Consider the following 17,701-nt stretch of genomic DNA (forward strand, 5'->3'; position numbering starts at 1 on the left):
AGCTACAATGTTAGCCTAAGGGGCCTTCCCCATTACTTTTCTAAGGTTTTTTGATCGAAGGAAAATCCTTCGATCGATGGATTAAAATCCTTCGACTTCGATATTCGAAGTCGAAGGATTTTACTTCGATGGTCGAATATCGAGGTTTAATTAACCCTCGATATTCGACCCTTAGTATATGTGCCCCTGACTGTAAGGGGCAGAACATTGGCTCATCTGTTCTTTTCTACTTTATTTGATCTGAAAGGTTAGTGGCAGGTCGGGAGATGGGGAATCCTCGAACAATCGGATCTTTGCATCTATGGCCAGCTTTAGACACCCAAAATACATCTCTTTTCTCTATTTGTATCTGCTGCATCCTTGCAGCCATCCGTGCACACAGTTTATCTACCTGCCATTTAATACGAGAGTTGAAAACTCTGCCATTTGTATGTGTCTAGGGCTCCGGTGTAATTCTATGAGACCTATTCATGCTGGGAAAGTGTATTGGTGGCACCGAGGTGTGAGAAGTAACACACTTATGCGGAACACAGATTGTCTGCGATCGGGAGCTGGTATTTCTGAGACATCCCAAAGAACACACAGTTCTCTGAGCCACGGAGCTGAGGACATGCTACACATACACATGAGAAATAGCTGTAGTCAGAACAACGGGCCTTCAGTGTTACTCAGCACCATTGGGTCAATCTGTTCCACTTATGGGAACCCTACTATCCCGAAATAAAGCTTATTTCTCCTACCAAGGCTGAGTGGTTAGTGTTATGGTGTTGATGTTTAATTTGCCGTCCTCTGAAAGGGGTAGTTAACCTTTAAGTTAACTTTTAGTATGTTGTAGAATGGCCAATTCTAAGCATCTTATCGATTGGTCTTATTTTTCATATCGTTTCTAAATTATTTGCTTTCTTTTCCTTCTAGCTTGAAAATGAAGGTAACTGAAGTGGAAGCCAAAAAACTTTGTGAGGCTACAACTTTAATGTTATTGTTACTAGGGATACACCGAATCCACTTTTTTGGATTCGGCCGAACCCCCGAATCCTTTGTGAAAGATTTGCCCGAATACCGAACCGAATCCGAACCCTAATTAGCATTAGGGGTGAGAAGGGGAAAACATTTTTTACTTCCTTGTTTTCTGACAAAAAGTCACGCAATTTTCCTCCCCGCCCCTAATTTGCATATGCAAATTAGGATTCGGATTCAGTTTTGGCCTGGCAGAAGGATTCGGCTGAATCCGAATCCTGCTGAAAAAGGCCGAATCCTGGCCGAATCCCGAACCGAATCCTGGATTCGGTGCATCCCTAATTGTTACTTTTTAATACTTAACTTTTTATTCAGGCCTCTCCTATTCATATCTCAGACTCTTAGTCAAACTATTCCCTGGTTGCTAAAGTTATTTGAAACTAGCAACAGATAGCTGCTGAAATTGCAAACTGAAGAGCTGCTGAGCAAAAGTGGAAGAAGTAAAAAAAATCCCACAAATAATAGAAAATGAAGACCAACTGCAAATTGCTTCTGAATATTACTCTTTACATCATACTAAAAGTTAACTTAAAGGTATACAACCCCTTGAATGAACCTATAGAGACTTTTCTGTCTATATTTTTAGTTTTTTTCAACCTTATTATAAAACTCTATGTAATTACTAGGATTGAAACATGGGCAATAGATCTGATGATGGATTAATTAACCGTGGGATGGATTTATAGTTTATTGGTAGAAAGAGACAGGGTTCAGGGTGTTCTACTACTGACCTGACATAAGGAGTTGGATGTTTTGTTTCTCTGCTGACTGATATGTCAGCTATTTGTCAATGGCCAGTCATTTATCTAAAACTGGAATGTTTGCAGTGCAGGGAATGAAGAATAACCTCAGCGGGCTGTTCCTGCTGAATTGTGCAATCGTTTTATGGTACCGCTCTGAACCTGCTATTGCTATAAGTAAACTTTGAGAGTTATTCCTATAGAATTTTGTTTATTTTATTGGCAAACCTAAAAGGATTGTTTGAAAACTATGTGGGTTTTCGCAGCTTGGTAACTGATATTTGCCTTATTTTTTTTTACAAAGAATATTAAATAGAATTATTTGTTTAAAGGTGTGGTCCACCTTCAAGTTAATTTTAAGTATATTATAGAAAGGCCAATTCTAAGCAACTTTTCAATAGGTTTGTTTTTTTATAGTTTTTGAATCATTTGCCTTTTTCTTCTGCATCTTTCCAGCTTTCAAATGGGGGTCACTGACCCCATCTAAAAAAAAACAAATTGTCTTAAAGGCTACACATTAATTGTTATTTCTGATTTTAATTCCTCGTCTTTCTGTTCAGGCCCTCTCCTAATTCATATTCCAGTCTCTTATTCAAATCAGTGCATGGTTGCTAAGGGAATTTGGACTCTAGCAACCAGACTCCTGACATCGCAAACTTAGAGCTGCTGAATAAAAGGCTAAAAACTCCAATTAATAAAAAATTGCAAATTGTCTCAGAATATCCCTCTCTACATCATACTAAACGTTAACATAAAGATGAACAACCCCTTTTAAATGTATTTAATTCCATATTTATGAATCTATATTCGGCAGCGCTGTACACTAGATGGGTGTATACACTGAACATACAGAGTTAAATAGAAAGCAACCAACTTATATTAGAGGTAAAGAGGGACCTTTCATTATTTGCAGGTATGGGATCATTAATTTGAAAACCTGTTATCCAAAAATGACAGAAAGGCCGTCTCCTATAGACTCCATTATAATCAAATGATTCAAATGTTTAAAAATGATTTCCTTTTTCTGTGTAATAATACAACAATACCTTGTACTTGATGCCAACCAATATAATTAATCCTTGTTGGAGGCAAAACAGTCCTGAGCCAAATTATCCGAGCATTCTGGATAACAGATCTCATACCTGTATCAGTTCTTTATATTTCCAGCAGACGGTATAGAGACCCTTTAAGATGAGAATCACTGGTGTTTTGTTTAAGTGTATTTTTTTTCAATATATATATCTATATATATTTATATATATATATATCTATATCTATCTATTTATATATATATATATAGCCTCACCCTGAGACCCAAATGCTTCTACTTTACATCACATTTCTATAACGCTGTATATATCAGAATACTGGCTTGGTTACTACATGGAAACAAACCTTTAGCATAGATCTAAAGTACTCATAGTGACCTCACATGATGTCATCACAAGGGCTGAACAGATTAACAGCTCTCTGCTTGAATGTCACAGGTGGACTCTGGTGATGTCATCGCTAGGGATGAACAGATTTTACCAGCTCCTTCTTTGAATACCATAGGTGGACGCCGATGATGTCATCACCAGGGAGGAACAGATATATCTTCTGTCTCGGGCGAAACGTCTCTGCCAGACAAGTATCACAACGCAGGCCACTGGAGCAATACGTAACACCTCAAAGGGTCAGTACTGTGGTATTTCTGATCCAAATCTTATTAACTGCAGAGTTGTAATAGAAATGAACTATGGTGTAGTGGAGCACAATCATTTATTGGCATATGTCATTTACAGGGTCAGACTTACTATTGATGATGATTAATTAAAGCCCACCTCGTGACGTTTATGGAAAATACCACCATAATCCACACAAGTACAGGCACTTCCATGTTGCTCAAAAGTTATTCTCTTCCTTTCTCAGCAGGGCTGGGTTGTCCTCCTCAGTGGGACGGAATAATCTGCTGGCCCCGTGGATCCCCCAATGAGTTGGTTTCCGTTCCTTGCCCTGAACATATCTATGATTTCAACCATCAAGGTATCATCCAGTTGTGCTCCACAGACATTACAGCTTTCAGAACATGTCACTTTTAACTTAACAAAAAACTTATCACTAGTATAAAATATCTTTTTTTCTATCCTTTTTCCGCCCAGGATTTGCCTACCGGAAATGCGGACAGTCTGGGACTTGGGTTCAAGTGCCAGGGCTTAACAGAACCTGGGCCAATTACAGCGAGTGTCTTACATGGGTCAGCTTGGGACACAGAGCAAAAGAGAAGGTTGGTGTATGGTTATTTCATAGCACATTTAAGCATAAATAAAACCTGAAATTAATAATAGTGCCCAATGACACATACGTGATTATGTTTCAAGCCATGTAGAATCGACAGATACAAAAATAACAGCATGGATTGCTCTTTGATCTGATGCCACACAGTGGATCAGTAAGATATGTGATGGGATTTTTACACCTTCTCAACGGTAGGCATAAGATCAAGAGAAACCCAGAAATATAAAGTCTACACTGGACCTGCCTAATCCCCTATGATGATCCAATCATAGTCCTAGTGGTCAGATGATTATAATCAACCGGTATAGTGGTTAGTGGTTATAGAAACCACTAAGTTGGTGACCCAGCTCATGACTTATGGAAGTTGCCCCTGAACTTATTTTAGTAAGAAAAATCAAATATGATCCCTATTTAATACGATACCAATTTATAATGGTGGATTATTGGTAAACCTATGTTTAGTGTCACTGCATGGGTGGCCAGATAGGGACAAAGAACCACTAAGTTGGTGACCCAGACTCATGCCACTTCACCCCTTTTAGTAAGGAAAATCAAATGCAACCCCTATTTTTAATGGTGGAATATTGGTAAGCCCTTGGTTGTCACACAATGTTCTTACTCAGACTGGTATCTGAAGGACATTATCCATCTTTTATCATTTATAATGGAGGAATATTGGAACGCCCTTGTTTGGCACACAATGTTCTTACTCAGACTGGTATCTGAAGGGCATTATCCATCTTTTATCATTTATAATAGTGGAATATTGGTAAGCCCTTGGTCTTCACACAATGTTCTTACTCATACTGGTATCTGAAGGACATTATCCATCTTTTATCATTTATAATGGAGGAATATTGGAACGCCCTTGTTTGGCACACAATGTTCTTACTCAGACTGGTATCTGAAGGGCATTATACATCTTTTATCATTTATAATGGTGGAATATTGGTAAGCCCTTGGTCTTCACACAATGTTCTTACTCATACTGGTATCTGAAGGGCATTATCCATCTTTTATCATTTATAATGGAGGAATATTGGAACGCCCTTGTTTGGCACACAATGTTCTTACTCATACTGGTATCTGAAGGGCATTATCCATCTTTTATCATTTATAATGGTGGAATATTGCAAAGCCCTCGGTCATCACACAATGTTCTTACCCAGACTGGTATCTGAAGGGCATTATCCATCTTTTATCATTTATAATGGTGGAATATTGGAAAGCCCTTGGTCATCACACAATGTTCTTACCCAGACTGGTATCTGAAGGGCATTATCCATCTTTTATCATTTATAATGGTGGAATATTGATAAGTCCTTGGTTATCACACAATGTTCTTACCCAGACTGGTATCTGAAGGGCATTATCCATCTTTTATGATTTATAATGGTGGAATATTGATAAGCCCTTGGTTATCACACAATGTTCTTACCCAGACAGGTATCTGAAGGGCATTATCCATCTTGGCTGAGCTTCAAAATAAATTAGAATGACCTACATTTATATTCTGGTGTAAATGGTTGCAGATATGTAATTGTATGAACTAGATGTGCACCATCTCCATGTACTGCTCTGTATGGAATACATTGATAATTTATGAGTATCTAATATAGAAAGTCTTTCTCTCCCTGTAGGAGCTGTTTGAACGACTGCGGCTGATTTACACCATAGGTTACTCCATCTCCCTGGCTGCTTTGTTATTGGCCCTCTGCATTCTCTGCTATTTTAAGTAAGACCTATGAGTTTGGTTTGTGGATAAATATGTTAATAAAGAATTCCATATTGTTGTTCATTGTTTCTCTTGGATGCACTCCTGCTAGAGTCCTGCATGGGTCCATTTTTTGAAACCTGCAACCCGAACCCACAATTCGACTCTCATGTTTCCGGTACCCGACTTGTCCCGCAATAGGCAAACTAACCTTCCGACCTTGGGGACACGCAGAACCGGACGTGGCGTTACATTTGACCAGAAGTGACTCCACTCCGGTGTCTTATCTTCCCAAAAAGATTAAAAACTGTAAGAACCACGAAAGTGGGTGGGAAAGATCAAGCACATACCTTGGTTGGGTACCCAGCCGGGTTACCCGCGGACAGCCTGCACGGCCAAGGAATTGGGGACTTTTTGCCTGAAATCGAACCACTTTGTAGGTATTCTGTGGGTACCCGACCCGATGCAGGACTCTAACTCCTGCTTCTGCATTGTTGTTTTATTCAACTGTACTCCCATTCCATAGGCCCATGTCAAGATTTTGTCATGTAAATCTGTTCTCCCTATTGCCCTGCTTTCTGTTCTGTTCTTTGCTATTATTGTAGCTTTTGCCCCCTCTCGCCTTAGTTATCTCTTTCTGTCTTATCTTCTACTTCTGGCTTTAGTATTGGGAGAAATGTATTGTATAGACATGTACATTTAGGAGAGGAGAACTTAGGTAAAGGCTGGCATTACTGAGATCCAATCATATCGCAATACTATCCACACCTACTATTCTGTAATTGTTCCTCCAAATGTCTTACCCTTCTCAACTGTAGGCGCCTCCATTGCACCCGGAATTACATTCACATCCACCTTTTTGCATCGTTTATATGCCGAGCGGGGAGCATTTTTCTGAAAGATGCCATTTTGTATTCGGGAGAGAACGAGGTGGCAATCTTGGATGAGAAGACAGAATTCGGCCTCTCAAGAAAAACAGGGCTTCAGTGGGTGAGTGTGTTTCACTAACTTCAGGCCACTACAAGGAACTGTGGGCTTTTGTAGAATGATGGATATCCTGTATCCCAGTTACATAACAACCAATCAGATGTTTGCAATCATCATATTCACTTTACTACACCAGTTATGCTAAATGATAAGTTGTTATTAGTTATTGGACGTAGACCGGTAGCACTAAATAATACCCAAAAAGGCTATTGACGCATAGTGAAGGTTTGATTGGACTGCCCTATGCCTATCTGAAAATAACACTTCTCAGGCCCATATACCAAAGAAATATTGGAAATTTTCACTGTGCCTTAGTGGTACACCCCATCTACTTAGGATTTCTTTTATTGACACCACAGTGATGTCATGCTAATTACATAATTTAACATAATTCTTTAAAAAAGGGATCCTGTCATCGGAAAACATGTTTTTTCCAAAACGAATCAGTTAATAGTGCTACTCCAGCAGAATTCTACACTGAAATCCATTTCTTAAAAGAGCAAACAGATTTTTTTATATTCAATTTTGAAATCTGACATGGGGCTAGACATATTGTCAATTTCCCAGCTGCCCCAAGTCATGTGAGAAATGGAGTTCAGTGCAGAATTCTGCTGGAGCAGCACTATTAACTGATTCATTTTGAAAATGTTTTTTTTCCCCATGACAGTATCCCTTTAAGGAAGGTACAATATGTAACCATGTGTTGGACAGTTAGCTGTGGGCATGTTACTTCAGTGTGTAGGAGTATCCGTACTAATCCCTGTGAGAATGTGGACCTTGAAATAAGGTGACTTTGTCATTACTAAGTGAAATCATTGTCTCTTCTCACAGGCAGGCTGCAAAGCAACTGTCACACTATTCCTTTATTTCCTGGCCACCAATTACTACTGGATCCTGGTGGAAGGTCTCTATTTGCACAGCCTCATCTTCATGGCCTTCCTGTCTGACCGTAACTACTTCTGGGCACTGATCATCATTGGGTGGGGTAAGACTCTCAGGTGGTGTAGGGTGTGTACTTTTGTCTTTCTGTTGCCCTAAAGGCTGAGTTATACAGGGAACTCTGAGTATCACTCATGTATTATAAGGGATAATGTACCCCCTACTGTAAATGATAAGGATATTAGAAGTCACTGAGGGGTTGTTCTGTGTCCATATAAAGACACAAGGCTGCAGGCTGAGTTATACAGGGAACTCTGAGTATCACTCATGTATTATAAGGGATAATGTACCCCCTACTGTAAATGATAAGGATATTAGAAGTCACTGAGGGGTTGTTCTGTGACCATATCAAGGCACAAGGCTGCAGGCTGAGTTATACAGGGAACTCTGAGTATCACTCATGTATTATAAGGGATAATGTACCCCCTACTGTAAATGATAAGGATATTAGAAGTCACGGGGGTTATTTATAAACACTGGGCAAATTTGCACCTGGGCAGTAACCCATAGCAACCAATCAGATGATTGCTTTCAGTGTTCACCCTACAGCTGGCTGAAAAAAAGCTAATCACTGATTGGTTGCTATGGGTTACTGCCCAGGTGCAAATTTGCCCAGTGTTTATAAATAACCCCCATTGAGGGGTTGTTCTGTGACCATATTAAGGCACAAGGCTGCAGGCTGAGTTATACAGGGATCTCTGAGTATCACTCATGTATTATAAGGGATAATGTACCCCCTACTGTAAATGATAAGGATATTAGAAGTCACTGAGGGGTTGTTCTGTGACCATATAAAGGCACAAGGCTGCAGGCTGAGTTATACAGGGAACTCTGATTATCACTCATGTATTATAAGGGATAATGTACCCCCTACTGTAAATGATAAGGATATTAGAAGTCACTGAGGGGTCTGTGACCATATAAAGGCACAAGGCTGCAGGTTGAGTTATACAGTATCACTCATGTATTATAAACTTGTATTATAAATATATATTATACATTTTGGCAAATGCCAGGGGTGCTGCTGTAAGATGCTATAGACTATTAATATTTATTGGGTCAGTGGAGAACTGTTTGGGCCTCTGTGTATTTGAGATGCCAAGGAACAATTTTAAATATCAGTTCAGACCTGATTATAAGGGATAATGTACCCCCTTTTTTAAATTATAATCCTTAAATTCAGTTAGTGGTGATACAAGTGATATGTCACTGTACAATTAAAGATATATCTTGCACGTTAGTTAAGGATTGTCACAAGGAATTATTTATCCCCCTGCCAATTACAATGATTGTAAGTGATTTCACTAAGAATAGCCAAACTGGCAAATATTTTATAACATTGTACATTTGGCTGCATTGCGTTTCTTACTTGACTTTGGATCTTTTTTTCAACACTTAGGGGCAGATTTATCGAAGTAGAAAAAGCTTCGAAATTCGACCATCAAATTGGAATACATCGACTTCGAATATCGAAGTCGAAGTTTTTTTACATCGAATTTGGCCATTTGCGGTCGAAAGTAAAATCGTTCCATCGAACGATGAATCCCTTCGAATTGAAACGATTTTTCTTGACTTCATGAAACTTAGAAATGCTCTAGAACAGTGGCGGAACTACCAGGGGAGCAGGGGTGTGACTGCGTCACACTGAAATGCGGGCCGTATGGAGGGGGGCGGGGGCCTGGCTGCGCGTCACGCACGAGGGCCCGCCCCCCTCTAGTTACGATCCAGAAGGTCCCCATAGGCTAACATAGCACTTTGGCAGGTTTAATTTGGCGAAGTATTGAAGTCAAAGTTTTTTTAAAGAGACAGTACTTCGATGAACGAATGGTCGAAAATTCGAACGATTTTACTTCTAATCAAATTCAAAGTCGTAGTATCCTATTCGATGGTCGAAGTATCCAAAAAAAGTACTTTGAATTACTTGAATTCACTTCGATCCTTAATAAATCTGCCCCATAAGGAAGACAGAAATGATAATAGCAAAGTGTATCATACATGGGTGGGTTTGCTACATGGGGATGTACAAGCACAGCAAATATTAATTATACTGTCTTTATCCACAGGTTTGCCGGCTGTCTTTGTCTCAGTGTGGGTGAGCGTCCGGGTTTCTCTCGCAGATACACAGTATGTAAATCACCCTGGGAGAAGATTCTACGTCCTCCTACAGTGTTGTCAATAGCTAGGGTTTAACATGAAAAAACAATTAACAAACTTGAACTTAGCCTATCTGGAACATGTTTCAGGCAATTTGTACCTGTGCCATCAAATGTAAACACTAGTGCGCAGATTGAGCAAGGGTCGAATTTCGATTTCAAATTTTTCGAGTCTTTTTTTTATGGCCAAAACTGACAAATTCGACTAGGGAATTGTTTAAAGGATAAGTAAACCTTAAAAATAAGTGAATGTAAAACTGATGCGAGTGGTATTCTAAGCACTTTTGTAATATACATTCATTATTTATTTTCTTTTAATTCCAAGATATTAAGGGATACATGTGCTGTTAATATGAATGAATTTTGTTACAACAGCGCCACCTGCTGGTCAGTTTCCCACCAGTCTGACCAACAAGTAGTCAAGGAAGTTGTCAGGAGAAAGAAAGAGGCTGCTCTGATGTTCTTCTGCTTAGGAAAGAAAGGTTTCTAATTTTATTCCTAAGCAGAAGAACATCAGAGCAGCCTCTTTCTTTCTCCTGACAACTTCCTTGACTACTTGGTGGTCAGACTGGTGGGAAAATGACCAGCAGGTGGCGCTGTTGTAACAAATTTCATTCATATTAACAGCACATGTATCCCTTAATATCTTAGAATTAAAAGAAAATAAATAATGAATGTACATTTCAAAATTTCTTAAAAGAACACAATAGTCCATTTTATATTCACTTATTTTAAAAGGTTTACTTATCCTTTAAATTCGATTTTAGTTTTTATAAAAATTTGAATTCGATTTTCGAGATTTATCTTGATTTTGACTATTCGCCACCTAAAACTTGTCGAATTGCTGTCTTAGTCAATGGGAGACATCCTGGGATCAATTTTGAGTTGTTTACAGCCGTCCTGACTTCAATTCGTTTTTTTTAGTACATTTCAATTGGTAACTCACATGAATTCACATGAATTCAAAATTCGACCTCTGATAAATGTGCCTCTAAGGGGCAGATTTATTAAGGGTCGAAGTTAAAATTCAAATTTTCAAATTTCTTTGGTCAAATCTCTCAAATTTGAATTGTGAGTTATAGTTTTAATTTGAATTTCAAGATTTATCATACTCTGGGCCTTTAAGAACTTGACTTTGACTATTCGCCACCTTAAAACTGCTGAATTGCTGTAAAAGTCAATGGGAGAGGTCCAGGGATGAATTTGGTGATATTTGCAGCCTTCCTGACATTCAAGTTTTTTTAATTCAATTCGAGTTTTTCTAATTCAGTTCGAGTTTTTCTAATTAGATTCTAATTAGATTTGAGTCGATTAAGTTCGTCCGAGCTGAGAAAATTAGATTTTATTAATAAATTTCGAGTTTAAAAACTCCCATGAATTTGAAATTCAACCCTTGATAAATGTGCCTCCAAACCGTGTCCAGCGAGAGTTCCCTGATTAGGGCTACCTGTTTTATCTATAGTTTTTGTTATTTCCTCCATTACATCACAAAGAACAGTAAAATTGAAAGTACTTTCATTTCACATCGGATCTCACCTCTTAGGTCCTTCAGGGCCTTCTGAATAACATCTATGAAACCTTCAAAAAATTGCAATACTTTTATATTATGCAGAACAGCTGCACAAATTTAATCCTATAAATAGTGTTTTGTTTTCCACCCCAAATACACACATACAAGGAAGATAAAGACACAGTGTAAAGATAATTGTCTGTAGTAATCCACTGAGCACGTTAGCCCTTAATTAATTTTTTCTAGGGATGCACCGAACCCCCCGAATCCTTCGCGAAAGATTCGGCCGAATACCGAACCAATTTGCATATGCAAATTAGGGATGGGAAAATATTTTTTACTTCTTGGTTTGTAACAAAAAGTCACGTGATTTCCCTCCCCGCCCCTAATTTGCATATGCAAATTCGAATTCGGTTCGGTCAGGCAGAAGGATACGTCCGAATCCGAATCCTGCTAAAAAAGGCCGAATCCCGAACCGAATCCTGGATTCGGTGCATCCCTAATTTTTTCTAACATTGTAGAGAATTTCTAGACAGCACTGGCCGTCATACTAATGTGTGTTTGCTTCCATGTTGAAGGTGCTGGGATCTGAGTGCTGGACACATGAAGTGGATTTATCAGACTCCCATTCTGGCAGCAACTCTGGTGAGTGAATGGGACCGCTGCTATTTGTAGTGTTTATACAAATGGCCTGTAGGTGTCACTGTGCTCAAGACTTATACTGTGCATACTTTCTATACAGCTTGTGGTGTTAGAGTTGCTTACTGTTGTGTAATGGCTGCATGAGCCTGCTAATAAAGCACTGTTATACTCTACTCATCCTCGGCTACCCAAATATAACACTATTGTTATTCTTTAGCGATGTAATGGCCACACACAACTAAAGACTCCAACCCAAGTATGGAGAAAAGTACACTGTAAAATTTTTATATCGAGCTTTTTATAAGGTACTGTTTTATTATTACAGAGAAAAAGGAAATTCTTTTTATTATTAGAATTATTTGTGTAAAATGGGCATCATGGAAGATGACCTTCCCATAATTCTGAGCTTTCTAGATAATATTAATAATATTAATGCTATTTATAAATATATTTTTTGCATTTGTTTCCACCTAGGTAAACTTCATCCTGTTTCTGAACATAGTCCGAGTTCTGGCCTCCAAGCTGTGGGAAACCAATAACAGAAAGCAAGACCCATGTCAGCAGTATGGGTGAGTAACATAGCACCCTGCACAAACCTTTGTCTTCCTTGTCTTATTTTCAAGCTTGGGTCAACAAAGATCTAGGGGCACATTTACTTGAGTGAAGGAATAGAATAAAAAAAACTTCAAATTTCGAATGTTTTTTTTTGGCTACTTAGACCATCGAATTGGCTACTTCAAACTTCGACTACGACTTCGAATCGAACGATTCGAACTAAAAATCGTTCGACTATTCGACCATTCGATAATCGAAGTACTGTCTCTTTAAAAAAACTTCTACCCCCTACTTCGCCACCTAAAACCTACCGAGGTGCAATGTTAGCCTATGGGGAAGGTCCCCATAGGCTTCCTAGCAATTATTTTGGTCAAAGAAAAATCGTTGGTGGATTAAAATCATTCGATCGTACTATTTGTGGTAAATCCTTCGACTTCGATATTCGAAGGATTTATATTCGGCAGTCGAATAACGAGGGTTAATTAACCCTAGATATTCGACCCTATGTAAATCTGCCCCGTACTGTATATATTTGTGTCTTTTTTGCCTTAAAGAAAGGTGCTGCTCCTCAACCAGTTTCTCAAACCGGATTAAGTCTTGAACAGGCCATTATCAGGCTCCGGACTGTCTTAAACTAGGGATGCACAAAATCCAGGATTCGGTTCCGGATTCTGCCTTTTTCAGCAAGATCTGGATTCAGCCGAATCCTTCTGCCCGGCCGAACCAAATCATAATTTGCATATGCAAATTAGGGTGGGGAGGGAAATTGCGTAACTTTTTGTCACAAAACAAGGAAATAAAACATGTTTTCCCCTTCCCATCTCTAATTTGCATATGCAAATTAGGGTTTGGATACGTCCGAATTTGTTGCAAAGGATTCGGGGGTTCGGCCGAATCCGAAATAGTGGATTCGGTTTATCCCTACTTGAAACAAGACCATGCCTCATCATGTGTCCCTTCCTGATATGTTTTTGAGTTCTCTCTGGTTCATTGGGTCCAACATACCCCAGCAACTAAGTAGTGCTTTGATTCACAGACTAGAAGATGGAGAACAATGAGACCGAACAGAAAGATGTGATACATATTAAAAGAACTACCATGGTCAATCTGTTTCCTGGTTCAGAGACCCCAGCATGTGCCCATTTAACTCAGATAGGGAGATTGAAAAACCAAGGTGAATTCTTTAATGTGACTCCAGCTCAGGGAAGGAGGTCCCAAACCGGGTAACTCCTAGGAAATCCAAAAAGTTCACAGGTATGACTGTGCCATGCAGAATGTCAATATTTTTTTAATACATAGTTTCCTTCTATGGCCCTTGCAACAATAATTAACTAATTATCAAAAATATCTACTAAACAGACTACTACACAGGTTCTAGAGTCATTAAATCATTAGAGTAACGGAAACCATGTCTCCGGTTAGGTTGCATTTTGATTTGCTCTTGTCTGTGCATAGATCTCATGTCTCAGTCAATCTCATGGAAGCTTCCTGGGTCAAGACGTTGGTTTTTAGCCATTTGAGCTAAATTCACATTGTATTCTACTGATGTTTTATCGGCTGGAAAGTTTAATAAGATAACACGGATTAGAGAACCTAACAATAGAAATGGTGGGGGATTTTTTTTTATGTTTTAGGGAAGACAGCAGGGTTATTATACTTACAAGGAACCTTGTACTGTATCGTTGTCCTCTTCTGTCACAGGAAGCTGCTGAAGTCCACGTTGGTTCTGATGCCTCTCTTTGGAGTACATTATGTGCTGTTCATGGCGATTCCTTACACAGAGGTGACTGGGCTGCTGTGGCAAATACAGATGCACTATGAGATGTTCTTCAATTCCTCTCAGGTATTCAACAAAATTACCCTTTAAGCATTCACGCTGCCATACATACATAAAATGACTTCCATAATCAGAACATGACTCCAAAGGTTCTAACTTAACCGAAATTCAAACCATGCAATATAAGTACATAAACACTCCCCAGATTTTGATGTGGTCTACTCAATCAGACAAGCCACCACAGTAACCAGAAGATCTACTAGTGGATCCAGGACCCAGTCTGGACAATTCCCACGAGCCCTTTATTGTTTCCACCATAAACCAGCATAACCTCTATACCATTTGGTACAGTTTCAGTCTAATTGTTGTCAGGATGGACCCTGGATGTCAGGTTTTCTGCTGGGCCATTCAAGCACAGGATACACAGTAGATAACAGATAAGTATTACTATAGTTTCTATAAACAAGCTGCTGTGTAGCCATGGGGGCAGCCATTCAATCACAGGATACGCAGAAGATAACCGATAAGTACTACTATAGTTTATATAAACAAGCTGCTGTGTAGCCATGGGGGCAGCCATTCAAACACAGGATACACAGTAGATAACAGATAAGTATTATTATAGTTTATATAAACAAGCTGCTGTGTAGCCATGGGGGCAGCCATTCAAGCACAGGATACACAGTAGACAACAGATAAGTACTACTATAGTTTATATAAACAAGCTGATATGAAGCCATGGGGGCAGCCATTCAAAGCTGAAAAGGCACAGGATACACAGCAGATAAGCTCTGTAGTATACAATGGGATTCTTCAGCACGTATGTTATCTATTGTGTATCCTGTGCTTAAATGGCTGCACAGAAACTTATTCTATTAACTATAATTGTGTTTATGAAGCAAACACACCAGTTTCACCAGTGCAGAGCAACACTACATTACATTGTCATTCCTTTAAAACACTTTAATTTTTTTGGTTTTACCGTTCCCGTAAGTAACATTTGTTTACGTGTTTAACAAGGCACTGACTTTTCCCTAATCTCTTTCATCGTCTAGGGATTTTTTGTTGCTATTATCTACTGCTTCTGTAACGGAGAGGTGAGTTATAAAACCCTGTGTTCCTGTATTTATCACAGACTATTTAGTAGAAACAGAAATTGTACATACCGGGCCTTATAATAATGGAAGCCTCCGTATACTGACAGGTGCAAGCCGAGATCCGCAAGTTTTGGTTCCGCAGAAATCTGGCAGTTGATCTCAAGCAGAAGTCTCGGATGACCAGCACTGGAGGCAGTTGCCATTATGGTGGAGTCTTGAGCCATACAACCAACAGTGTGTGTCTGAGCATGGCGGCCAGGGGCAAACAGATGGCATCCTCGGCTCACCTCCCTGGGTACATTTCCAGCACGGTCACCTCTAACAGTAACACACAACAACTGGGCAACGTTGTCTAGGGAAAAAGGACCCACACCCTGATTGCCATAAAAAATGGCTTATACTTGGCTACAACGCTAGTCCGTCATATTCATTCCTCCAACACTCAAACAAGGACACAGGTCACTTTATAATATATCATTTTTACTCTTCTCTGCTTTAAGATGACCGTAAACCAGAACGTGATATGAGTGATGGGTTTCCTGATCCATCAATATATCATAAAAAAGCATATGGAGGAGTGTAGAAGGCAAGCTTTGCTTATTTTTCAAGAACAAATCAACCGCTTGCATTTGTCTCCAATGAAATAAAGATGAAAGTAGGATCAGCATTTAATCAAGCCATTTATTATTAATACTTCATCTTCCAGGCACGAGGCACAGCAGAGCAAGGAAAAGACACTGTGGTTTTATCCAGGTAGGGATGTCGGGTTTGCTACTGTTTCAGTGTAACAGCTTGTTCTGACTTGTAGAAAGGACACGTAAAGGCAAATAAAATCGCATTTTTATTTTCTTTAATGAAAAAGAAACCTCCAATATACTTTAATCAAAAAATGTGTACTGTTTTTATAAGAAACCTGACTGTATGCAGTGAAATTCCCCCTTCATTTACTGCTGTGGATAGGAATTGTCAGAAAGTCCCTAACTGCTCTGCAGGGAAACAATCATACTTATGTACAGCAGGGGGAGCCCCTGCCTTACTTCCCAGCCATGCAGAACTCAAGCAGCTTTGTTTGTTTCCCTGTAGAGCAGTCGGCGACTGTGTAGAGATTTGTATTGGATTTTATTTTTGCCTTTACATCCCCTTTATGGTTTCCAACTCCAGCTGCAGGGACAAAGATCATGGAGCCAGATTTAAACAGATAAACTGGGATTCTATTTGGAGGATTATTTTGCTGCAGCCACTGGTTCTGCAGAGTTGGAGAAAGTTTGTATTAAACAATACAAAAACTATAAAATCCACATTAGATTACATGACAACACAGGAGCCAGTGCAGTCTGTATATTCTGATTATTAATTAGTCTTGCTGTATCGGCTTCTGGCAGATATTATTTCACTTGTGCTGTTTTGATCATTTATGACGACCCCTGAGCAGCCCAGACCACACTGAGCATGTGCACAGTCTTGGTCTTGCAAAGATGTATAACAAAGTTACAAGATGGTGACCCCTTGTGGCCAACTTTGAAAGCATAAATCATTTGTTTGATTAGGCTTGTGGTGCAGTAAGTTCATGTTTATGTTTAGTATACAAAATACAGCATTTCTAGCCTTATTCTATTTTACACTTTACTTCCCCTTTGAAGTACCAGCTTTTTGACCTAATACGTGGAATGTGCATGGGCTTTTTTTGCTGTGTCCCCACCATTAAGAAACTTTGAAGCATGTACGCAACTTCACGTAATGACTGCAGCATCTGGTGCCCAACAATCTCCAGAATCTGTCAGCGGAATGTTCAATCACTTCCAATGGATACTGCTGCCTCAATGTATATTAAATAATAACCTGTAGTCATTAGGGATGCACCAAATCCAGGATTCTGCATTTTTCAGCAGGATTCGACCGAATCCTTATGTCCGGCTGAACCAAATCCGAATTCTGCATTTGCAAATTAGGGGTGGGGAGGGAAATCTCGTGACTTTTTGTCACAAAGCATGGAAGTAAAAAATGTTTCCCCCTTCACATCCTAATTTGAATATGCAAATTAGGATCCGGATTGGTATTTGTCCGTATCTTTCGCGAAGGATTCGGGCGAATCCAAAATAGTGGATTTGGTGCATTTGGTGAATCCAGGATTCAGCCTTTTTTATGATATTCAAGTCGGGGGACTCCAGAATATTGTACTTGTCCCTCTGCATAAATGTCTTTGTAGATTTCCGAGTGTGTTTAGGGTCATTGTCTTGTTCGGAATATCCAACCCCTGCAGCGGAACTTCAACTTTGTGATTGATGCTTGAACA

At 39.3% G+C, this 17,701-nt stretch overlaps 1 protein-coding gene across 4 annotated transcripts in view; it reads left to right on the forward strand.

Annotated features, from left to right (window-relative positions):
• Positions 1 to 16,072, forward strand: part of crhr1.1.S (corticotropin releasing hormone receptor 1, gene 1 S homeolog) — a 40,210-nt gene extending 24,138 nt beyond the window's left edge. For 3 of the 4 annotated variants that reach the window (XM_041578944.1, XM_041578945.1, XM_018238094.2), the window contains 12 exons: positions 3,312 to 3,432; positions 3,669 to 3,782; positions 3,899 to 4,023; positions 5,675 to 5,769; positions 6,567 to 6,738; positions 7,567 to 7,720; positions 9,738 to 9,798; positions 11,916 to 11,982; positions 12,454 to 12,548; positions 14,236 to 14,377; positions 15,367 to 15,408; positions 15,516 to 16,072. In XM_041578944.1, the coding sequence (XP_041434878.1) occupies positions 3,312 to 3,432; positions 3,669 to 3,782; positions 3,899 to 4,023; positions 5,675 to 5,769; positions 6,567 to 6,738; positions 7,567 to 7,720; positions 9,738 to 9,798; positions 11,916 to 11,982; positions 12,454 to 12,548; positions 14,236 to 14,377; positions 15,367 to 15,408; positions 15,516 to 15,764 (1,437 nt within the window). In that variant the 3' untranslated portion in view covers positions 15,765 to 16,072. The remainder of the gene's footprint in view (positions 1 to 3,311; positions 3,433 to 3,668; positions 3,783 to 3,898; positions 4,024 to 5,674; positions 5,770 to 6,566; positions 6,739 to 7,566; positions 7,721 to 9,737; positions 9,799 to 11,915; positions 11,983 to 12,453; positions 12,549 to 14,235; positions 14,378 to 15,366; positions 15,409 to 15,515) is intronic. The other variant, XM_018238095.2, reaches the window with a different exon arrangement.
• Positions 16,073 to 17,701: the final 1,629 nt, after the last annotated feature.

The sequence above is a fragment of the Xenopus laevis genome, chromosome 9_10S (assembly GCF_017654675.1).
Source record: "Xenopus laevis strain J_2021 chromosome 9_10S, Xenopus_laevis_v10.1, whole genome shotgun sequence".
Lineage (NCBI taxonomy): Eukaryota > Metazoa > Chordata > Amphibia > Anura > Pipidae > Xenopus > Xenopus laevis.